Here is a 25,202-nt window from a genome sequence, read left to right as displayed (position 1 = left end):
CTGTGATACTCAGCTCTTTGTTTCTGTGAGAGATCACTCAGTATTATAAGCTCTAATTCCATCCAGGTTGCTGCGAAGTTCATGATTTTGTTCTTCTTTATGGCTGTAGAATATTCCATTGTGTATCTGTACCACATTTTTTAAATCCAGTCCTCTTTTGATGGGCAGCACAGTTTGTTCCATGTTCTTGCTATTGTGAACAATGCTGCAATAAACATACGTGTGCAAGTATCTTTTTTATAGAGTGACCTGAGTTCTTCCGGTATGAAAAAATGTTCAGCCTCACCAGTCATCAAGGAGATGCAAATTAAAACTACACTGAGATACCACCTAACTCCAGTCAGAATGGCCGTCATCAATAACAAAAAAATAACAGATGCTGGAGAGGATGTGGTGAAAAGGGAACACTTCTACACTGTTGGTGGGAGTGCAAACTAGTTCAGCCTCTGTGGAAATCAGTGTGGTGATTCCTAAAAGTTCTAAAAATCAACCTTCTATATGACCCCACAATCCCCCTACTGAGAATCCTCTTTTTAAAAGGCAGATTTCTGAGCCCAACCACAGGCTTCCTCAGAGTCGCTGAGGATGAGGAACTTTTCACAAGCCCCCCAGATCATCTGAGTGCAAAACTGAGTACCACTTACCCATCTCTGACAAAGAGATAACAAAATGCTGGCTTTCTTCCTGTTCCATGTATAAACTATATTCTACATGAAAACAGTATGCTTTTTATAATCATAAAGACATTTTAAGGAAAGCAATTACATTCTTGTCCTTCATAAAATTTTCTCATTTTCTTCTCTACTAGCATTCAGCTCACAATAATGACTTTTTTTTAGAGGAAAGGAGAAAACATACATTTTTAAAATTTAAGCTATAAAACAAAATGCTTATCCTGTTGAGCTCTGGAAAAGACTTTTTTACCAGCCGGGACTTCTGTCTGCACAGGAGCCAAAAATAGGCGTGTCTTATTGGCAGGAACAGAATCCACATGGGTGCTCCCAGAAGCTGGAGGACAACAGCGCACAGTAGTTCTCTCTCTAGCTGGTGTGGACACCCTCCTCCACTCACTGGCTGTGACATCAGCATCCTGGCTCCTTACTAACTTCCTGAAATGATGTTTCCTAAATTAGTATGGCTAACAATATCAGTCTCAAAGGGTGGCTCAGGGATTAAAATGGAGTCATGCACAGAAAGTCCTTAGCATACTGCCTAAGTCAGTGATCAATAAATGCCCATAACTGACAACACTCACATGGGCATGATGTCCGCCATCTCACACCCTGAAGGAAGGATACAACCATTTCTAACTTTTCTAACCATGAACGTCTCCAGAGCAGGGAGAGAGACATCTAACCATGCCCCTGGAGCTCCTCCTCTCAGCTCTCCGGAGCAGAAGGGGAGTGTGGAAAGGGCTAGCCGCATCCACACTTGGGCCACAGGGGGCTGTGGCCTGGTTGTCTGCCCAAATACTGATACTGTCCTCAGAGGCCACACCCTGTACACTCCCAGGCCTCCCCAGGACACTCAATAGCACCTCTCCCCAAGTGGGCTTCCATAATCATATGGTCAACATTCTGGGCTCATATATACTTAATTCCTTTCCCTGACAGTCATGCTTTTCCAAGAAAGAAAAGCAAAGAAGCAACAAGAACAAGCTGAACAAGGGACACAGGTGAAACAGTCGACAATAATGCTTCAGAGCATTCTCCCTGGCAGCCCCGATCCCTGAGCATCTATGCCAGCTAGCATTGCAAAACACGTCTCCCTAATATTTTTGTAAAAGTCTCTCTCCATTTCTTCACAGCCTTGGGAGGAGTCAGAGGAAGAGGAGGGAGAGGCCAGAGAAGCCCTCAGGGAGCCAGCAGGGAGGCACTGCTGTCTGGCTTCAAGCTGTTTCCATTCAAGCTGAATCCCTCATGGGACAGACTTGGGGCACAGGCAGGGGGCGGGAGGAGGTAGTTGTGAGATTGGTCTAGAAGGAAGCACCCAAGACAGACTGGTCAATACCAAACAAGTCTCCCAGATGTGTTTGCTGAAAGATTTTCAAGGGGTGTGGTCACATCCTGATTTACTTTCTCATGGAGGACATAATATCAGGCACAAATGGTGTTTAATCAATATCATGACCTGATACTCCTAATGCCATAACACACTCAGGAGTGAACTTAGCAATGCACATTTATTTTCCAGACACAGAAATCTGAGCATAAATAGTGCCTGGATGGAAAGACTCAGGAATTTTGCCTCATGCTGATATCTGCGTTATAGGTAATATTGAAACTAGTACTGATTGTGCAGGTTGCAATGGCATCACTGGCTTGCAGCACACACATTCCATAAGCACACTTCAATTCTATCTCCCTTGCATTCATAGAAGATGATTACTACCAGCATTCCAACATGGTGTATACCAGTTCCATGCTAGCAGGTATATTACATTATGCTTGCTTAAATTGAAAACCAGTCTTTAGTGAATCACTCAAAGAACTGTTCTTTATAGAGCAAGGTGCTAGAAATAAAGTAGCAGGCAATGGTCCTGGTACATACTTCAAGGGCTGTCAAGACCTGTGGAATTAGAGTAGAATAACATTTCTATGGTGGTGAGCATTGCACCAAGCTGGCCAAACTGAACTGCATTTCCCAGAATTCCCTTTCCCATCATGCAGCATTTAGGTTAGAGAAATCTCATGGGTTTTAGAGGCATACATAACGCCACAGCCTGACAGGTGTGTGGATACCGGATACAGCTGCAGCTTGCATGCAACCACCTCTATCACCATGTTAGAGTGGGGCAGTGACTGTTTGATGCTACGTCAGACCCTGCCTCATCTCCCATGGTTTCTCCCAGTCTTGCTCCTTCTGCAGGTTACCTGCCATGATGTCGGAGGCAGTGTGGGACCACCTTGGAAAGAGCAGGAGGAAGTGGAGAAGGCAGAGAAGCCCTCAGACAGACTGCTTGACTTGGGTGCCAGTCTGCCCTCGTTCCCCCTCACTTCATGCCAGTTATTCTTCTCAGCTGTCAACTCTGCTGATCTACAGTGACTTTGGGTCATGCAAGATTCCAGGTGATGGCCTCACAGAGATGTAAGCAGCCTGTGTGCCTGTGTGAGGTCTAATTCTGATAATAAATAGCTAATTATCTCTCAGGGTGGATCTGCTCCTGACAAAACTTTGAGCACTAAGAGATCACTTACCTCCATTTTATAAGCAAAAAGGCTTTGAGGACAGTCTAGAATTTATTAGCTGTCAAGGAAGAGTTGTTCTGAGTGTTTGGTCATGTAAGTGTTATCAGCGCTTGCAAATCCAAGCAATAGACACATGCCAGCTCACGTATGAACTGAGGTATCCCCTTTGGCAAGAACCAACAACCCAATTCCTAAACACCAGTTCAAACCTCCTCTGCTGTCCCACCTCAATCCTACTTTCCTTTCCTAAACTGTGGAAAGTCCCCTACATACAAACCTTCTAGTTACAAACATCCAAAGATACAAATGTGCATTTGCATGTCCAACCACATAAGTTAGTTCATGTGTCTGGCATGTACATTGTTGTTTTCTTTATTTTTTATGGTTGTTTTCTTTATTTTTCTTTCTTTCTTTGTTTTTTATGTATTATGTGTGTGAAAGTATTATAAAGGTATTACAGTACAGTACATACAGTCAATTGTGCTAGTTGGGTACCAAGGCTAACTTTGTTGGACTTATTTACAAACGAATTTTCAGAAAGAAACTTGTTTATATATGGAGGACTTTTACGAGGAAAGGCTTAATGGGGCCACATTCAAAGAAGAAACGCTGGGTTTAGGACTGCCACAGCATAGTAGCATGCTCGGAGTCACGACATCCTCTGCACCATCAACCCTGAAGATGGTTGCAGAGACCCAATATTCATACGAAGCTTTTCCACTTATGGTAACAGGCATGAATGTGAAGAGTCTCTTTCAGGAGAAATTATGATGATATGAGTATTTAAAATTCAGGGTTTGTTTGCACTGAACTGCCTCCTAGCAAGAGACAACTACCTGCAAGGGAATTTTTTCCCAGCAAACCTGCAGAAGGAGCTGGTTACTCAGAGAAGCAACAGACATTTTTCTCAAATGTAAAGGTGAATCCCTCGCAGGGCTGGCTAGACTCTAACATACTAGAGACACATGGAGAATGCAGACTGGTGGCTGGTGGAACTGGAGTTTTCAGAATTGCAGCCTTTGCAGCTAGTTGAGCTAACAGAGGTGGAGGTCATTTGAGAACTGTTCCAGAGCACTGACATCACCTGTTTTTGTGTCTTTCTCTCCCTCTAAACTATACCCTTCTTAGGGCAGGAACCATGGGTCTCATTTTTATTTGTAGCTTCATCAGCAAGCACAGTGCCTGACATATAGGAGGTACGTATTAAATTCTTTTAAACCAAAAACACCTGGTTCTTGTTAAAGAGGAAACGTGTGTGTGTGTGTGTGTGTTTTAGTCAGAGGTGTTATTCTGTAGCCCAGGCTGGAGTGCAGTGGCATGATCACAGCTCACCAGAGTCTCAACCACCTGGGCTCAGGCAATCCTTCCACCTCAGTCTCCTTAGTAGCTGGAAAGGACTATAGGTATGTACCATCATGCCTGGCTAATTTTTGTATTTTTTGTTGAGATGAGGTCTTGCACTCCTGAGCTCAAGCAATCCTCCTGCCTCAACCTTCCAAAGTACTGAGATTACAGGCGTGAGCCATCACGCCCAACCCGTGTGTGTGTGCGCATGTGTGTGTGCATGTGTGTGCGCATGCACGTGTGTGTGTATTTAAGAGACATTTTTTAAATTTACCAAAGACCAAGCCATCTTAAAGGACCAGGAAACACACTTCATGAAGGTCTGGCTACATGAAGCTGGCCACGCTAGCTCAGTCCACCCCGGCATCCTATTCCCAAATAAAACAGAACTGGAACATGGGGCCATAAGAAGATTCTAAATTCCCTGGGGTCTGAGCCAGGAAATTTAGGATTATTTACCTGCCTCATTCCGTGTGGGCTACTGGGAGAAGTAATAAAGAAATCCCATTTTAAAAACTACTCAAATCACAAAGCACAGCAAGGAAGACCAGGAGTACCAAGCAAACTGTTACCAACCAGGTATATGTGGAAATTTCCAGTGAATCACCAAAGAGGAGATGCTGACACCAGTGACAGCCACAGACACCTGTGACCTCAGGCTATTAATTCCAGGCAATGCCTTTTGCTCCCAGTAGCAGGAGACAGTCTACTTGGTGAGATAGTTTGGGTGTTGTTCCCTCAAATCTCATGCTGAAATGTGGTCCCCATGTTGGAAGTGGGGCCTGATGGAAGGTGACTGGGTCACGGGGCAGATCCCTCAAGAATAGCTTGGTGCCTTCCCCGTAGTCCAGAATAAGTTCTTGCTCTGTTTGTTCCCCCAAGAGTTGGGTGTTTAAAAGAGACTGACACCTTCTCTCTCTCTCTCTGGTTCCCTCTCACACTTTGTGGCACACCTGTTCCCCTTGCCCTTCCCCCATGACTGTAGCTTCCTGAGCCCTCATCAAAAGTAAATGCCGGTGACATGCAGAACCATGAGCCAAATAAGTCTCCTGCCTTTATCAATTGTCAAGCCTCAGGTGCTCCTTTATAGCAATGCAAAATGGTCACATACACTTGGTAAACTCAGTGATGGAGCCCAGTCATCCAACAACAAGTGCATACAGGGCTAGGCCCTCTTGTCTCCCTGGACAGCAGACATCTCCTTCACCAGGGTCCCTGCCAACCCCATCCTGCTGGTCTTCTCATCCTTTACCCTTTTTTCCAAATCAGCTGTAAGCATGGCTTCCATGACCATCCTCCCGGGCCCAGTTCTAGACCTGTATGTATCATGGTCTAGACCTGTATCACAGATACTCTATCAGCCATCTCTCCCTGAATTCCTAGTACTCAACAACAAATTATCTCTTGAGTACCTAGAATGCCCCAGGCACAGGATATATCAAGGCACAAAGCATAGGCACCTGCCCTCACGCCTGCCCTCCCGGGACGTGCTTGTCAAACACTGTGTGCCCAGATGGACCAATGGCCCCTTCTCGCCACCCTGGGCCTTGGCAAGTACAGCATCACAGTTCACCCACAGCTCTCCCCCACCCCCAGATCTCACATCCTGCCAGGTTTCCTCCTTCAGTTCTCAGTCCTTGACTGCACTCCACGCCCCTACCAGGCCCCTTTCAGCCTCACCTGCTGACTTTTCTCCCATTCTAACCTATCCCCATGCTGCCACCACAGTGGTCTTTCTGGAACACAGATCTAAGCATATCAGTCCACTGCTGTGACCATGCTCACTTCCCAGGGGATACCAGGCCCTCTGCCATCTGGCCCAGCCTCCACCATCACACTTACCTTCCACTCCTGCCCAAGTTCCAGCTTCGCCTAACAGATCCCCCCATCCACTCACCTCCTGACTCTGGTCCTCTGGGTATGAGCCCTGAGTCCTTCCTCCTCCTCCTGGCCTGCTAGATCCCCACTCATTCTCTAAGGACCAGCTCCACAGACATCTCTTTTTGGAAGACATCCTCTATTCAAGCAGGCCTCCATTGCTGCCTCCTCCAATTCAATGATGATTGCACTTACCTGCTTCCTGTTTTTCCTCCCCTCCAGATGAGTGTTCCCCAAAGTCAAGAACAGTGCTATCCATCCAGTGCTACCCACCCGGATGCTCCACCCAGAACCACATCTGGCATGCAGGGGTTGTTCAAATGCACAACTGCTCATGTTTGGAAACCCTCTGAATTAGAGATAAAAGCCTCTTGCCCCCAGGGAGGATCCTGAGTGCACCTGTGAGCACTCTTCGTGTTCCAGGACAGAAGTGTTAAAGTAGAGAAGGTAGCCACTCACTTCACTCCTGGAGGCCACAGCCCGATGCAGGGGGGTCAGCCACATGTTGTCCTTGGCATTCACACGAGCCCCTGGAACAACAGGACAAGTTAGTGGCAGCACAGGGTCAAAGAGTCCTGCTGACCTGAAATCAGACACTTCTCTTGCTCCCTGGCCTACGGTCATTCCAACTTTCTCTTCTCTATGATAGGCAGGTTCTGACCTGGCCTGGTCTGGGCAGGAGGACAAGCAGAATCTGTTTCATCTAAAGGTCTGGGACTCACCAGACATCTCCGTAAGAAGAAGCAGCTTCCTGGTTCTTTGAAAGGATAAACAAGATTGATGGAGTCCTAGTTTGACTGACCAAGAAAAAGAGAGAAAAAGTCCAAATAAACACAATCAGAAAGCAAAAGATCAAATCACAACTGACCCCGAAAAAATACAAAAGATTATCAGAGACTACTATGTACACTTGTATGGAAACAAACTTGAAAACCTAAAGGAAATGGAGAATTTTCTGATATCACACAACCTCCCCAGGTTGAGACAAGAAGAAATTGAGATCCTAAATAGACCAATAACAATCCAGGAAATTGACTATGTCATAAGAAAACTACCTACAGACTGGATAAAAAAATGTGGTACATATATATGATGAAATATTATGCAGCCATAAAGAAGAACAAAATCATGAACTTCACAGCAACCTGGATGAACTTAGAGTCTATAATACTGGGTGATCTTTCACAGAAACAAAGAACTGAGTATCACATGTTCTTACTTATAAGCAGACCTTGAACAATTATCATAATACTGTTAGAAAAAGATTGGCAGTAGCAGGAAACTGCCGGGAGGTGGGTGGGAGGTGGGATTGGCAGTAGTGGGAATCTACCTGGGGAAGGGGGAGCACACCTCATCAACAAGGGTACCTGCATAATGAACAGTTGTATACCTAACCCTGAATTGTACCCCACATCTTTAAAAGGAAAAATAAAATTAAAAGAAAAAAAAACTACCTACAAAAAAAAAAAAGGCCTGGACCAGATAGCTTTCAAGCAGAATTCTACAAAACATACAAGGAGGAATTGATACCAATCCTACTGAAAGTATTCCAGGCAATTGAGAAAGATAGAACTCTCCCCAACTCATTTTATGAAGCTAATATACATTGATACCCAAACCCAAACCAGCAAATAAAGATAACTACAGGCCAACATCCATGATGAACATAGATGCTAAAATTCTCAACAATCCTAGCAAACCGGATCCAAAAGCACATCTCAAAAATCATCCACCACAGCCAAGTAGGCTTCATTCCCAGGATGCAGGGCTGGTTCAACGTTCAAAAGACCATAAATACAATTAAATACATCAACAGATGTAAAGACAAAAACCACATGATTATATCATTAGATGTAGAAAGAACTCTTGATAAAATCCAGCACTCCTTCTTGATAAAAACCCTCGAACATCTAGGAATAGGTGGGACATACCTCAAAATAGTAAGAGCCATCTATGAGAAACCCACAGCCAACATACTGCTAAACAGACAGAAACTAGAACCCTTTCCCCTGAAAATTGGAGCAAGACAAGGATGCGCACTCTCACCCCTCCTTTTCAACATAGTTTTGGAAGTCCTAGCTAGAGCAATCAGACAAGAGAAGAAAATCGGGGTATCCAAATAGGAAAAGAAGAAGTCAGGTTATCTCTCTTTGCAGATGGTATGATGCTATACCTTGAAAACTCAAGAGAATCTGTCAAAAGCCTCCTTGCACTGATAAAGGACTTTGGCAAAGTCTCAGGAAAGACAACCGCATTTCTATACACCAGCAATAAACAAACAGAAAACCAAATAGAAAGCACAATCCATTCACAATAGCCACAAAGAAAATCAAATACCTTGGCATCTTCCTAACCAGAGACGTGAAAGACCTTTACAACAGGAACTACAAAACACTGCTCAAATAAATCAAAGATGACACAAACAAATGGAAAAATATTCCAGGTTCATGAATTGGAAAAATCAACATGTCCATCCTACCAAGATGTCCATCCTACCAAGGTAATCTACAGGTTTAGTACAATACCCATTAAATTACCAGCAGCATTCTTCTCAGACATGGAAAGGACAATACAGGAATTCATATGGAAACATATATGATCACGAATAGCTGAAACAATCTTCAGAGGAAAAAAAAAAATAAGCAGGAATTATCACACTCCCAGACTTTAAACTTTTTTTATAAAGCTACAATAATCAACACAGTCTGATATTGGAACAAGAACAGACATATAGACCAATGGAATAGGATAGAGATTCCAGAAACAAAACCTCAATTTTTCAACCAACTCATCTTTGACAAAGCTTCCACCACGAACCACTGGGAAGAGGAGAACATATTCAGTAAATGGTGTGAGAAAACTGGCTGACCACATGCAGAAGATTAAAACAAGATCCCAGGCCGGGCTTTGTGGCTCAGCCTGTATTCCTAGCGCTTTGGGAGGCCGAGGTGAGTGGATTGCCTGAGACCGCGGATTTAAGACCCGCCTGGGCAACTTGGCGAGACCTCATCTCTATAATAATCAAAAATTAGCCTGGAGTGATAGCCCACACCTGTAGTTCTGGCTACTTGGAAGGCTGAGACGGAAGGATCGCCAGAGACCAGCAGGTCGAGGCTGTGATGGCCAGGAGCATGCCACTGCACTCCAGTCTAGGTGACAGAGTGAAACTCCAACTCAAAAAAAAAAAAAAAAGACCCCTATCTATCACCATGCACAAAAACCAACTCTAAGTGGATCAAAGACCTAAATGTAAAACCTCACATTATAAGAACATCAGAAAATGCAGGAGACACCCTTATGGACGTTGGAACAGGCAATCAATTCCTGATGAAAACCCCAAGTACCCAGGTCATAAGAGATAAAATAGACAAATGGGTGGTGCCTTATCAAACTTACAAGCTTCTGCAAAGCCAAGAAACCATCAAGAAAGCAGGAAGACAGCCCACAGACTGGGGGAAAATATTTTCCAACTGTATGTCTGACAAAGGCCTAACATCTAGGATTTACAAGGAACTCAAACGTGTCAAAAAGAAAAAAAAACAAACAGTCCCATTACAAAATGGGCAAAATATATGAATAGACACTTCTCAAAAGAAGACACACGAGCAGCCAACAGATACATGAAAAAATGCTCAGCCTCACTAGTCATCAAAGAAATGCAAATTAAAACTACACTGAGATACTACCTAACTCCAGTCAGGATGGCCATCATCAATAACTCAAAAACCAACACATGCTGGAGAGGATGTGGCGAAAAGGGAATACTTCTATACTGTTGGTGGGAGTACAGCCTCTGTGGAAAACAGTGTGGTGATTTCTAAAAGACCTAAAAATTGTCCTTCCATACAACTCTGCAATCCCCCTACTGGGAATATACCCAGAGGAACTCAAATCGCTCTATGAAAAAGATACCTGCATACAAAATGTTTATTGCAGCATTGCTCACAATAGCAAAACATGGAACCAACCTTGCTGCCCACTGAAAGAGGACAGGATTTTTAAAAATGTGGTACATATACATGATGGAATATTATGCAACCAAAAAGAAGGACAAAATCATGAACCTCACAGCAATCTGGATCAACTTAGAGTCTATGATACTAAGCAGTCTATCACAGAAACAAAGAACTGAGTATCACATGTTCTTACTCATAAGTGGACCTTGAACAATTACCATAATACTACAAGATAAGTATTTTCAGTAGTAGGAAATTGCCGGGGGGGGGGCGGTGGTGGGGAGAATTGGCAGTAGTGGGATTCTGCCAGGGTGGGAGGCACATCTCATTAACAAGGGTACCTGAATACTGAACATTTGCATATTTCACCCTGAATTGTACCCCACATCTTTAAAATAAAAAATTTAAAAATAAATTAAAAAGTAAGAAAATCAAAGTATTTTATGACTCTGTAAAGGCATCTCTTGGGGATCCCTCAACTCTGAGCACCCTTTAAGATACTTACCTATTCTCTCTGAGGTTTGCCATCTATAAGGCTTCATCTATATATCAAGAAACTTGGAGATTTTCTGCCTCCTTATCTCAACAGGACATCTCGTCTACTTATTTCAAATTCCTTAGATAGGAACTACAAATTACCAGTTTGGAAATCTTTGAATCTACCTATAATTTGCACGCTCCCACTTGGGAGATGCCCTGCCTTCCTGGACCAAACCAATGTAAATCCCACATGTATTGATTTATGGTTTTCTTGCAACTTCTGTACTCCTGAAATGTTCATAAACAAGCTGCCATTGAACCATGATGGGCACATGTTCTCAGGACCTACTGGGAATGGGTGTCATGGACCTAGGTCACTCACATTTGGCTCAGAATAAACCATCTTAAATATTTTATAGTTTGGTATCTTTTGTCAACACTAGGTTAGATGTAGAAATTACCTGGTCCCTTCCAGAACCAAATTTCTGGCATTCTCTGCAGGTCTCACCCTCAGGGTGTACTCACTCCACCCCATGGCTCCTGAGGATCCCACACCAAGGTGAAGCAGCACTTTCCCTCTCTACAGTAATAGTTTCCTTTTCTGTCCTTCTCACTAGGCTAGAGTGTTATTTCTGAGAAAGGCCTAACATCTAGGATTTAGAAGGAACTCAAACTCAAGGATTCACTGACACATGGATGCACAAATCAATGTTCAGTCATGAGGAGACACAGGGAATGTATTTTTCCATCTTTAGGATCTGAAAGGAAATATCTTCCTGTCTCCATCACCTCAAGCTATAAGTTAAATTTTCCGTCACCTTAAACTATAAGAACCTTAGAAAATGCAGGAGACACCCTTATGGAAATTGGAACTGGCAACCAATTCCTGATCAAAACCCCAAGTGCCCATGCCATATGAGATAAGATAGACAAGGGGGACCTCATCAAACTGACAAGTTCTGCAAAGTCAATGAAACCATCAAGAAAGTGGGAAGACAGCCCACAGACTGGAAAAAAATATTTGTCAACTGTATGTCTGACCAAAGGCCTAACATCTAGGATCTACAAGGAACTAAAACGTGCCAAAACAGACAAACAAACAAACAAACAAACAAACAAAAAAAGCCCCATTACAAAGTGGGCAAAAGATATGAATAGACAGTTCTCAAAAGAAGATAAACGAGCAGCCAACAGATATATGAAAATATGCTCAGCCCCACTAGTCATCAAAGAAATGCAATTTAAAACTGCACTGAGATACCACCTAACTCCAGTCAGGATGGCCATCATCAATAACTCAAAAAACAGCAGATGCTGGAGAGGATCAGTGAAAAGAGAGCACTTCTATACTGGTGGTGGGAGTGTAAACTAATACAGCCTCTGTGGAAAACAGTGTGGCGATTCCTAAAAGATCTAAAAATCAACCTTCCATACAACCCCTCAATTCCCCTACTGAGAATATACCCAGAAGAACTCAAATCACTCTATAAAAAAGATACCTGCTCACATATGTTTATTGCAGCAATGTTCACAGTAGCAAGAACATGGAACCAACCGTGCTGCCCATCAAAAGAGGACTGGATAAAAAAATGTGATACATATACAAAATGGAATATTATGCAGTCATGAAGAAGAACAAAATCATGAACTTCATAGCAACTTGGATGGTCTTAGAGTCTATAATACTGAGCGATCTTTCACAGAAACAAAGAACTGAGTATCACATGTTCTCACTCATAAATAGAACTTGAACAACCATCGTGATACTATAAGAAAAGGATTGGCAGTAGCAGGAAACTGCCGGGGTAGGCGGATGGCGGGGAAGCGGGACTGGCAGTAGTGGGAGTCTGCCTGGGGAAGGGGGGGCACACCTCATCAACAAGGGTCCCTGCATATCGAACATTTGTATACCTAACCCTGAATTGTACCCCACATCTCTAAAATAAAAAAATTAAAAGAAAAGGAAAGAAGAACCTTCCACAAAGCTTCTGGACAGATGCAACACGAAGCCTGGGCACTGCTCAAGCCTATCTCAGTCTGTGGGACTCAGAAAGCCCCAAGAGTGTGCCAGACCACCTCACGCCCAGAGACGGGCCATGCTCATTTGTGAGGTCATGCACTACCCCAGAGAGACTCCCCGGGAAAGGGACCCCGGGAAGCAGAGTATGCTCTCCTTCTACGACATGCTGAGGGGACCACAGGGGGCAGAGGATGCCCTCATTCCACAACACCACGGGAGGACCGCAGAAGGCAAAGGACGCCCTCTTTCCATGACACCAAGAGGGAACCACCGAAAGTAGAAGACACCTTCCTTCCATGACACCCTGAAAGGATCCTCAAAAGGCAGAAGGCGGAGGACGCCCTCCTTCCACAACACCCTGAGAGGACCATGGGAAGCAGAAGATGCCCTCCTCCTATGACACCTGAAGGGCTCACAGGAGGCAGAGGACGCCCTCATTTCATGACACCCAAAGGGGACAACAGATGACAGAGGACACTCTCCTTCCATGACACCCTGAGGGACTCATAGGAGGCAGAGGACACCCTCCTTCCACAACACCCTGAGGGACCCATAGGTGGCAGAGGATGCCGTCCTTCCAGACATTCTGCAAGGACCATGAAAGTCAGAGGACACCCTCCCTCCATGACACTCTCACAACTCCCCAGGCACACATATCCATATCCACCCTCTCCACATCTGAATAGCGGAAACCTCCAACATGAGTTTGCTTCTTCAGAGCTCAGGGCTCTGATCTGTCTCTGGTCAGAGCCAGGCTGGCAGAGCGAAGGAAGGAGAAGGAGAAGTGTTGGGTATCTTTCCAGAGGTGTGGAGAGAGGCCTGTGTTATGGAACAGGGAGGGGGCAAGTTCCTGAGTACAGAGAAGGAGGGACAGGTCCAAGGAACTAGAAAGTGAGGCAAGAGAGGCAGCATGGAGGAAGCGCCCAGGATGAGGGGACAATAGGAAGTGGGGGGCAATGAGGCAGACGCTGGGCTGACTTGTATCAGTGCAGCCGAGACCACTGATGGAGAAAACTAGAAGCCACCCAAAGATGGTGGAGGTCCATGTGCAGAAGGGAGCACAAAGTGCAGCACAAGGCCTTGGCTATAAGGAAACAACTATCTCAGAGCTTGCTCTGTTATCTTCTATAATGGAAGATCAAACACAACAGCACTAATCACAGAAGACAGGAACATAGTCCCCCCCCCAACAAGAAACTCTGGAGGGCTCCCCTCCCACCCCCATTCCACCTTTATTGTTTGATGTGAGGTCAAGCACAAATGTTTTGTAAGAGTTCCTGGGTTGAGAGCCACTGGTGAGTGGCTGCTGCACTAATCAGGGTTCATGTTATTTAAATCCTAATTGCACCAACTCCAGTTCATTTGAAAGGGTCCAAGCCCCTCACCTTTACAAGGACCACACAGAATCCGTCTGGGATTGCAGAGGCAGCAGGTATCCCTGGCCCCAGAAGTGGGACACTGCGGGCTAAATGTTCTGGCATGAAATGAACATGGTTTTGGAGGACAGTGGGACTTATGGATCAGATCTGAGCTCTGATTTCAGCACCTGCCTGCCCAGTGACCAAGAGCCACTAATCCGTACAATGAGGCAAACAACCACAGTAATAATACTGCTCACTTCGCCAGGTGTTTGGGAGAATTACATGAATATAAAGAGGCTTTGTAAATTGCAAAGTGCTGAAAAAAATATTACTGGTTCTTATTTCCAAATTACCTCTAACATCTCCTTCACCTCTATATCTATGACTCAGATTATCAGAGGGAGTGAAAGGCATGGCCGGGCCCTACAAGAGGAAGAAGCCAAGTATGAGGTTTAAAAACACAAAGACCTGTCACCTTGAGACTGAACAGGCGGTATCTTTCTAAGGGCAAGGAATACCCAAGCCCTAGAGGAGGCTGTGGAGAAGGAAATCCAGGTGTGATTAAGAACAGCAAGTCTGCTGGGCTCGGTGGCTCAGCCTGTAATCCCGCGCTTTGGGAGGCTGAGGTGAGTGGATTGCCTGAACCCGCAGGTTGGAGACCTGCCTGGGCAACTTGGTGAGACCTCATCTCTACAATAAAAAAAAAAATCAACTGGGTGTGTTAGGGTGCACCTGTAGTTCCAGCTACTTGGAAGGCTGAGGCAGAAGGATCGCCAGAGCCCAGCAGGTGGAGGCTGCGGTGACGGGGAGCAGCCACTGCACTCCAGTCTGGGTGACAGAGTAAGACTCCAACTCAAAAAAAAGAACAGCAAGTCAGTGAATTTTAAAACAAGATTTCCACTACCCAAACCACATTTTAGAAGTCCTCTGCTGAGTCCAGTTCTGACCCCATGCCCAGGATAGCCACTAAGTCCACACCCTGGTTTAGAAACAAGGAGCATGTGTCCCCACAGTGCTTCTCACAGTCTGGAAACTAGTCAACCCTTTCAAAGCCCTTTTGGTCAGGACCTTTGATGGGTCATAAACCCATGTTTATGACCACATTGTGCAGTGGATGTGACCACACTATATCTATACTGCTGTCTGTCTAGTAAGCCAAGTGCACATCTGTCACTGATTTGGGAGCTATTTCTTTGGTCCTCACTACAAACATCACTCAGACTTCATGCAGTCCTAAAGGGCTGGAATCATGTCTGTGAATCATAGTCTCTGGCAGAGTAAATTTTGTGTTTTAAATTTTTTGTAAACTCAAAAAGTAAATACAAGTAGAAACCCAAACAACAAGATACACATGGAGAGATCTTTCTCAAAATTCAACAGGAGAAGCCCATAAAAGCATCAGTAACCAACAATCTCACACCCGTCAAATTGGCAAAAGGGACAGAGTGTGACAAAGCAGGAATGACAAGGCCATGTGGCAACCAGGAAGGCTTAACATATAGCCAGCAGGAGTGGGATGAGCACAAACCCCCCTAGGAAGCAACATGGCATGACCTGATGACACAGGTGGGAGAGGCCTGCCACCAGCAATTTTACCCAGTCACATACCCCAGAGAAACTCACACATGTATGCAAATGCTCATCACAGTGCATTTGTAACAAGAAATTAGACTCCTAAATGTTGATCAAGAGGAAAATGATCAGTGTATCCCATGAAATTCTACACTGCCACAGACACAAGTCACAGAAGTGTTGGGTATAAACAGACATACTTCAAAACTGTGACACTGAATGAACAAGTCAAGTGCATGCTTATGCCCACAGCACAGCACAGTCCTAGTTCTACTTCTGTATGTTGTTTATGGATGCAGCGACAGAAAGTACAAGTTTAAAAATATGGCTCAAAGGAAGAGATGCCAGTTCTGGAGGAGATGACTTCTAAGGAAGGGGATGTGGAGAAGGCTGCAGTGAGTGGGCCCAGATGCCCTTGCCCGTGTCTTCAGGACTTTATTTCCTCTTTATAAAAAGACACAATGAAAATACAGTCAAATGCTAAGATTCCTTAAAGCTGGGTGGTATGTACACAGGTACTTATTATATTCTTCTCCACACTTTTCTGTATATGTGAAATACTCTCAAACAAACTATTTTTAAGAAAGCTAGTGCCTTTGAAGTTTTTTGTTTCTTAGTAAACATAGGGAGGGGGAACTAAGCTGCTTTATCTTATTCTGGGTCAGTGGCCTCTGATAAGAAACAACGCTTCCATCATTCCATAAAAAGTGGCCCAGCCATGCAGTCCCTTCCAGGACCTTCCAGGTGACAGTGAGAGAACAGGAGCAAGAACTGCCACAGGTGTCATTGACCTTGGTTGTACAGTCCAATTTAAAAAAAAATTCAAGTTGATGATATGTCACTTACTGGTCTTACTGTTATTTCCTCGCATTCTCTTTTATCCACCACCACGCTGTCTGACTCCACTGTGGAACAGGACAAGGGAGCAGACCCAAGAAGAGGCAGGGCACTGAACCCATGCCTACCTATGGGCCGCAGAGCACTAGAATCCTTGGGAGTCTCCTGTGGTCTCTCTAAGCACCATCTTATCATTACCACATTGAGTCTAAGTACCTCATTCCAGGAGCTCCCTCACCAGCTCAACTACCAGGATACCCAAGAGGGCAGGGCCATCCAACGTGTGCAGCATACCCCAGACCCCAGCCCTCTGTGCCTGCCACTGCCCATCCCTGCCTTCCCTTCAACCTCACAACTGGTCTTCTCCCCACCTCTCTCTCTTCCCACTCTGTCTTATACACACAACTCATTCTGTCTTTTGTGCATGCATTCGAATACTCTATAGCATGTTTCTAGAATAAATAACTGTGGGTGAAGACGAATCTTCAAGGATGTTTTATGAAAGGTTGGTCATAAAAGTGAAATACTGAAAACAACTCTGGTGTTAGACAAAGAAGAGTTGGTTACATAATTTACTGTGTAGCCATACAATGTAGTCGTGATGCTTTGTAAGAGTGCTTAACAAATTGGAGAGATCTTCACAGACAATTGTTATGTGAAAAAAGTAAATACTAAAACATTATCTGAGCCCATTTTTGTAAAACCATTTAACAGTCTAGAAGGATATCCCACAAAAGCCCTGAGATCACTGCCGGGTATACAGTCACCCCTATATAACTACTTGCTAACTATTACGGAGAGACGTCAGGGATTGAGGAATAGGGTCTGGGAAGTGCCTGCCACTGGCACAGTCTAAGCCCAGGACAGACCTGAATTAAGAGCTACTATTTGAAAGATGCTTTCTGGATGCAAGTGAGATCCAGCAATGTCTCTTCAACAGAACTGGGAAGGATGGAAGCTGTCATAAGTTGTCTGTCACAATGAACAGCCAACAAACTGATCTTATTTCCTGTTCTGGCTACGCAAGACATACATGAGTCCATTCTTCTTTTAACTATTAGGTCACTGCTAATGTAGCTCAAGTCACTCACTGAAGAGAATCACTGTTCTGAGTGGGGCATGTAAGTTTCCAGTTGCTTCTATATCTTCATGTGCAGAGGTGTGCACTCATGGAAAATCCAGAGAATTAAGCCAGTGGTCAGTACAGTAGTCTTTCTATATCTTTAAAATATCACATAACAGTTTCTTAAAAATATATACCCACAAGTACGTTTCTACACAAATTGCATTATATTGCACTAACATTGAATTTCCTTGTTCCACTCAATAATTTACTTTCTTTATCCATGTGCCTTCCTGCAGAGTGAGCACATTCCCTCTGGTTATTACATGTATCCAACACAGATACACCACATGTTAAATATTCCCTCTGCTGATGGCTAATTCCATTGCTTTTAATAGCTCATTATTCAAAGACTCAAACAATGAGCATCCATAAAATGATTTCGTATGCAAATATGCAAGTATCTGTCTAGGCTAGACCATTCAAAATGGACCTTACATGTCACAGGTAAGGCACAGGTCTGGCCTCAGTAGATATGCATGACCTTCCACATGTGCCAGTTTCCATGCCCAGTGTACAAGACCACTGTGTTCCCCACATCCTCATTAACACTTGATATCAGCAGTCATTTCAAATACTGCAGATCTGAGTCAATAATACTGTAATATTCACTTAAAAATCTGCTAAGAAGATAGATCTGCATTAAATATTCTTACCACACATAAAAACACCACAATAACAAAAAACAAAGGGATACAAGGAAAATTTGGGGGGGAGAGTTTCCTATGAACTTGATTGTGGCAACAGCTTGATGGGTGTATGTGCACATGTCCAAAATCATCAAACTGTATATATTAAGTATATGATATTTCTTGTATATCAATTATACCTTACTAAAGCTATGTTTTATTTATTTTATTTATTTTATTTTTTTTTTGAGTTGGAGTCTCACTCAGTCACCCAGACTGGAGTGCAGTGACCGTTCCTGGCCACCGCAGCCTCAACCTGCTGGGCTCCAGTGGTCCTTCTGCCTCAGTCTTCCAAGTAGCTGGAACTACAGGTGCGCGCTATCATGCCCGGCTAATTTTTTTTTATTTATTGTAGAGATGAGGTCTTGCCAAGTTGCCCAGGCAAGTCTTGAACCCACAGGCTCAGGCAATCCACTCACCTCAGCCTCCCAAAGTGCTAGGATTACAGGCTGAGCCACCAAGCCCGGTTTAAAGCAATTTTTAAAATAAATAAATATTGTAAATCTCATTGAAAACAATGGCATCTCATTTTTTGTATTTTCTGGTTTAATGATGAGGTTGGGCACCTTGTATCACATGTGTTTACTGGACATCTGTCATTCATTTTCTGAATCACAGAATTCAGAAAATTCTTGTTCATACACAGCCTATTTCATCTTTCTATTATTGTTTTTTCTTATTTACATGTATATATTTGTATTATTACTATTATAGTTTGTGTTGTATTTTGAAATGTTTAGTTTTATGTAGATACAAATGTGGGTTTCAATATTAAAAATCTTTCAAGAAGAAAAATGACCGCATGCATGTTGGGCATCAAAGAGCAACATGCACCTGGCATGTCACAACACTGCATGGCTGGAAGTCCTGGCAATGATTCCTTTCAGGCACTGTTGAAGCCTCCATTCCCCACTCTTCCTCAAAGAGGCTGAATGGGCAGCTGCCAGCAAGACCTCTCTCCCCTGTAACAGCAAGTCTTCCAACAAAGTTGAGCTGTTTGCTGGAAACCTGGATTGTGTCATCATGTCCTCTGCTGCTGGCTCCCTCTCCTCGCCCTCAGAACACTGCTCAGCATCCTATTTACGTGTCAGGGGAGATGTCGGGTGGTGGGGCTCTGATTGAACATTTATAGCTGACTTTCCTGAAGGAAGCCTTGCACTACCCACCAGCCCATCAGACACCATTATGCACCAGGACACATCAGCAAGTCCCAAGGATTAAAGGCAATGGTGTTTTTCTCAAGGAAATTTTAGTGCTCACAGGGGAAAACAAGCGTTGGCCTGCACTGAGCTGCAGAACAAGGCCCAAGCAAAGAGAGAGCACACACTGAATCCTAACCAGTAGACCATGCTCCAGGGAGTGTCCAAGTAAAAATTACCAGGCACAAGCTCTAGTTACGGAAAATAGTTCCTATTTTCCCTTCCTGTTACCTCTTACTTTCATTCTCATAGATCAGGAGTAAAGAGAACTCAGCATCTTTTCCAGCAATATTTCTGTCCTCTAAGCCTTGTCATCTCAGAAGTAGAATGAAATTTGAAAAGAAGTCGTGTGATAAAGGTGGACAAAGTGACTGAAAAATCTCATAGAACAAAGAGAATAATCAAATCTTAAGGCTGGCTTAGGCAAGGTTTGGCTTTTAATTGTTGAAATAAATGTAAAAGAAAGATAACCTGAAATATCATAATATAATGAAATTAGCTTGCTATTAACTTTTAAAAAAATGAAATCTATTGCAGTACAGGAGCACTGCTCTTCAGGGTAAGTTCCTTAGACGAGGTCATGATCCTTCCAGAGATGTGGCAATTGCTCAGAATGTTTTTAAAAACTCCCCTTGAAGTTGCCTTTATGGCTAGTTTACATATACACATGAAAATGACTTGTTACTTTGTAATGGCACCATGTTTGTGGTCCCAAAACAGTACTGCTTGTTTTAATCACCCCTCTTTCACTAGATAAGAAATATCAAGTCATCCCGAGGAAATCAAGAATGGTGGCTGCTAGCTCGCAGACCATCTGCATGGAGAGTGGGGGCACATTCTGAAAGATCACAGGAGATGATTTTGCAGGACTACCACTTGCTTAGCGGTATAAGCACTAACAAATTATGCTTAGCAGTTACACTCCTCAAACACTCCCATATTAGACAGTGAGTCCTTCCACAAACATACCCACAGGAGACAGCGAGTCCTTCCATTTGTCTTCCTTGCAGCCAGGGCACTGTCTACCTACCCATCTTGAGTACTCTCTATGGGATATTTCCACCATGACCCTTGTCTATGTGCTCTGCTTCCTAAATCTCACCCTGGTCTCTTAACTCCTAGCCACTGAGGGGTTCTCACTGATCTCATTGACCTTCCCTCGGCCTCAACCAAACTTGGTTAGTTCCCAAACAGAAGCGAGGGCAGTGGAGAAATGAAGCCAGGACCTGGACTGCAGCTGCAACAAGATGATGTGCAAGTCTGGATTCTTCCCTCAGACTCAGCCTCCCTATCTGCTTGGAGGCATTCAGGGTTCTGTCCGCCTGGCTAACAGGACGCAGTGTCAGTAGAAATTGAGCAGGCTTGGGTTGCACCATAGAAAATACAGCTGTCAGGGGCTGTTCCTGCAAGACCAAATCATTTGTCCAACATGGGAATGATAAGCACCTCATTCATTATTAAATTGAAAAACGGCTTGGTTGGATTCCCTCAAGGGTCAGCTGCCAGATACAAGCTCAGAGATGAAATCCTCACACTCTTGTGATATTAGAAATATAATATAGAAATTGAATAATGGATCTTTCAGGGAAAATAAAAGTCATGCAAATTCCAAAAGTTTTCTCAGCTTCCACAGAATAAAATTGCTTGAAAAACATTCCCAGCCAGGCACAGTGGTTCCTGCCTGCAATCCCAGCATTTAGGGAGGCCAAGGCGGGAGGATCACTTGAGTCCAAGAGTTCAAGACCAGCCTGGGCAACATAGTAAGACTTCATCTCTACAACAACAAAAACAACAACAAAAAAAATAGCCAGGCATGATGGCATGCGTCTCAGCTACTCAGCTACTGAGGCGAGTAAATCACCTAAGCCCAGGAGGTCAAGGCTACAGTGAACCATGATCCTACCACTGCACTGCATCCTGGGCAATAAGCTAGACAACTACACTCTAACCTGGACAATGCCCAACTCAAAAGAAATAAAAATTCCCAATGTTCCACCATACCCTGAGTCTTCCTAATTTGATGGAAAGGAGAAAAAAAAAATTCCACAGCAAATCGAGCCAAAATTATACTAAAGAAATTAACATCTCAGTAATTCCGAGACCATACTGGCATATAGGTCAAGACAGCTTCCCCTCACCCTACAGAACTGGCCAGAGTCAGGGAGGCTGGAGGAGTCTATGCCCTGTGAAAGGAATGTGAAACTTGTTTCTCAAACAATCACTGACCCCAGATGCCTGAAAAAAAAAAAAAAAAGATGGGTCAACTTCATGCTGCAGAACTGAAATCATCCCTTTCAGATATAGAAAAGACAACAACACAAAATTGACATCTAAGTTAAAGTTTTGAATTTGAACATCCATGAAATAAACATTCCTCTGAGACTCTGAAAGGTCTGTTACTACAACATTCAAGTGGTGGGCACAGTCAGTGGGGACCATCAGGTGTCACACCACTGAGCTCTCTAGTTACACCTCCACTGGTTCTGCCTACAAGTTTCCATGGGCCAAACTTCAACTGCCAGGGCAACTAGCCAGGTGCGAGTTGGCTGTCAGCTGTATTCTCTGCCAGCTCCAAACAATGCATATTGGTTTGGAACACTGCCCTGGAATACCCTTTGGTTTCCCGGAAGAGAGGTCTGCTCTCAAGAACACAAGAAATGCCGCACTGAATCTAACCTGAGTTCACGTGGCCATCAGGAGCACAGGGCACACATGATTCCTGGGGAAACCCACCACAAGAAGAGAAACAAACAAGATCAAGAGCAATGTGAAGGCTCCTGGTATATCAGAACACCACTCTTGCTTCTTTCCCACAGTGTTCACATCTGCCTGAATACAGGTGTCACGCTTCCCTTTGCGGAGCTACTTTGGAATTCTCTGGCTTTCCTGCACTACTACAAACGGAGGCAAAACCCTACTAGAGGCCTTTTACCTAGTCCATGGGCAGAGGGTTTTCTCTATATTTTAATCTCCCTAAACAAAAGGGAGACAAGAAAAGAGGGTGTGCCTCCAACCAGTTTACAACAAAATGGCTACACACGGGTAGATCTACTCTAGGAATTGTCTAGCAAACAGTTGAGGGAAAAAGCATACACTGGTCTCTGTGGGATGAAATGTGCTGAGCCTTCCAAGTGTGGAAGCACTGGCAATTTCAAGTGTGGTGAAATACTTAAAATACATAGAAAATTAAAGAGAATAATATCACAAAGACCTGTGTACACACAAACCAGATGTGACATGTTTGCCATATTTCCTTCCAACTGTTAAACATAAAAGATTTTTTGGAGAGTTTGCAGGGGTCACTTTTATGCCCTTCCATGAAGACATCTCACTCAAGCCCCCACCTAAGAGGAAACCACCATCCAGAAATGGATTTGTCTCCTGATCTGTGTTTTTTGCTTTATTATACAGACACAGCCATGTATCCAGAGACAAAACACAGTATTGTTTTGCACTCAACTTAAATATATGTAAAGAAACACGCTCACTGGGTATATAAACTGCATGTATATATACCTATATGCATCTATGGAGAGCATACATTCTATATATAGTGTGCAGATATACTGAGTATACAATATATGTGTATGAATATATATATCGTGTGTATATTTACACATACTATATATAGTGTGGAGGGGTGTATAATCATACAGACTTTAAGCTAGTTTTCTTTCCTTTTTTCATAATTAAAAATAAAATAATATATATCCAAATGTACTGAATTCATCTAAAATGCTGGACCTGACTGGAGGAGTCATTTTTCAATAGGAACAACTTCTTGCATTGTCCTCATCAAACAAGCTTTCATGAGCATAATAAAAGAGTTATCTGGACTCACTGTAGTAGTCAATCTAGCAAATTGGTCATTTAAACTTATACTTATAACTGACATTTAGGGACAGTGATTATTTACCTGACAGGATCAGGAGTTCAATGATCTCTGCATCTCCCAGAAACGCAGCCACATGAAGAGGGGTCCGTTTCTCAGAATCCTGAAACAAACAACATTAAAGACAGACAACAGGTCAGTGGCAGCTGGGGGCACCTTTTGTAGACTCAGGAAGACATGTTGCTGGCTCTGAGTGAATGCTTGTGGAAGGGCACGCAGGCCCCACACCTGCTCAGGCAAGTACCGGCTACACGTTAGTCCGCCCCACAGTCCTACCCGCTAAGAAGTTCATTCTCTGGTCTGCACAGGTGTTTGTCTAATTGCTCCCTTCACTGAGGCGCAGCTCAGGGCAAGCATGGACCATCATGCACTTGGTGATGAATTTTCATTTGCAGTATTTTCAAACCTTCTGTATGGTTAAAAAAAACTCAAGCCTTGCTAACCCACCTCCGCAACATAGCTTGAGGATTTCAGTGCTTTGTTTTCTTCTTTAGGGAACACAGTGAACAGCTCACAAGGACACTGACCACAAGTACAGTCATCTCCTCCTTTCCATCCTCACTAACTCTCCCAGGACTACTGTCCATCCTTGTGATACTTGTTACACGTCTGCATGGTGCCAGGAACCAAATTCCGGGGACAGAGAGATGATGCAGCATGCCCAGCCCCTGCCCTCTTGAAACTTAATTCGAGAGGAAGGCTGACAACAGTCAGGAAAGTAAAGGATACATGAGGTCACTTTGGATGGTGGCAAAGGCAACGGCAAAATTAAAACAGGCTGTGAGATCATATAATCAGGGGACAGGAACAGAATGGTCAGGTAGGGCTTCTGAGGATGTGACATTCAGGCAGAAAGCCAAGGTCAGTATTACTATCTCTGTCTAAAGATGAGAAGCCTATGACTCAAATAAGACATGTCCTCACAACCCCACAGGTATGCAGCAAAGCCAAGCTTGGACCTTCACCCAACAGGTTGCAGTCCTAACACAGTGAGGCACCTCACCTCAGAGGACTGGTAAGAGGAATCAAGGTAACATAGGTAAATACAGTCCTGGCACACAGGTGGCAGGCACAGTGTGGTGCTCCACACACAGTCATGCTGTTAGCAGCAGAGGCTGTCGGTAGCTTCCCACCAGGACTGGAAACCACCTTGAGTAAAGATCAGATCTCATGCCCAGTCCCCAGAGTGCAGCATTCTAGATGCTCAGCATAAACTGGCTGAAGAGAACCAATCCATATGCGTGGTACTGAACCAGTCTACATGCATGGAACTGAGCTAGTCTATATGTGTGGAACTGAACTAGTCTACACACATAAAACTGAACTAGTCTATATATGTGGAATTGAACCACTCTACATGTGTGGAACTGAGCTAATCTATATGTATGGAACTGAACTGGTCTACCTGCATAAAACTGAACTAGCCTATATATGTAGAACAGAACTAATCTACATGCATTGACCTGAACTGGTCTATGTGTATGAAATTGAATTGGTCTACATGTGTGAAACTGAACTAGTGCACATGAGTGGAACTTAACTTGTCTATGTGCATGGAACTGAACCAGTCTATGTGCATGGAAATGAACTAGTCTATGTATGTAAACTGAACTAATGTGCATGGAACTAAACCAGTCTACATGTGTGGATCTGAACCAGTCTA

The 25,202-nt window shown here is 43.8% G+C and overlaps 1 protein-coding gene across 1 annotated transcript in view; it reads right to left on the bottom strand.

Annotated features, from left to right (window-relative positions):
• LOC103253731 (serine/threonine-protein phosphatase 6 regulatory ankyrin repeat subunit B) overlaps positions 1-25,202 on the bottom strand; it is a 179,137-nt gene that overhangs the window by 129,709 nt on the left and 24,226 nt on the right. Inside the window, exons 2-3 of the mRNA XM_021709359.1 lie at positions 23,564-23,642; positions 6,870-6,940 (exon numbers count right to left, since the gene is read on the bottom strand). Of these exons, the coding sequence (XP_021565034.1) occupies positions 6,870-6,940; positions 23,564-23,642 (150 nt within the window). The remainder of the gene's footprint in view (positions 1-6,869; positions 6,941-23,563; positions 23,643-25,202) is intronic.

This window comes from Carlito syrichta, unplaced genomic scaffold (genome assembly GCF_000164805.1).
Source record: "Carlito syrichta isolate Samal-C Ts95f unplaced genomic scaffold, Tarsius_syrichta-2.0.1 Scaffold67786, whole genome shotgun sequence".
Taxonomy (NCBI): domain Eukaryota; kingdom Metazoa; phylum Chordata; class Mammalia; order Primates; family Tarsiidae; genus Carlito; species Carlito syrichta.
The sequence above is the reverse complement of the archived record's forward strand: the minus strand, read 5'-3'. Positions and strand labels throughout refer to the sequence as shown.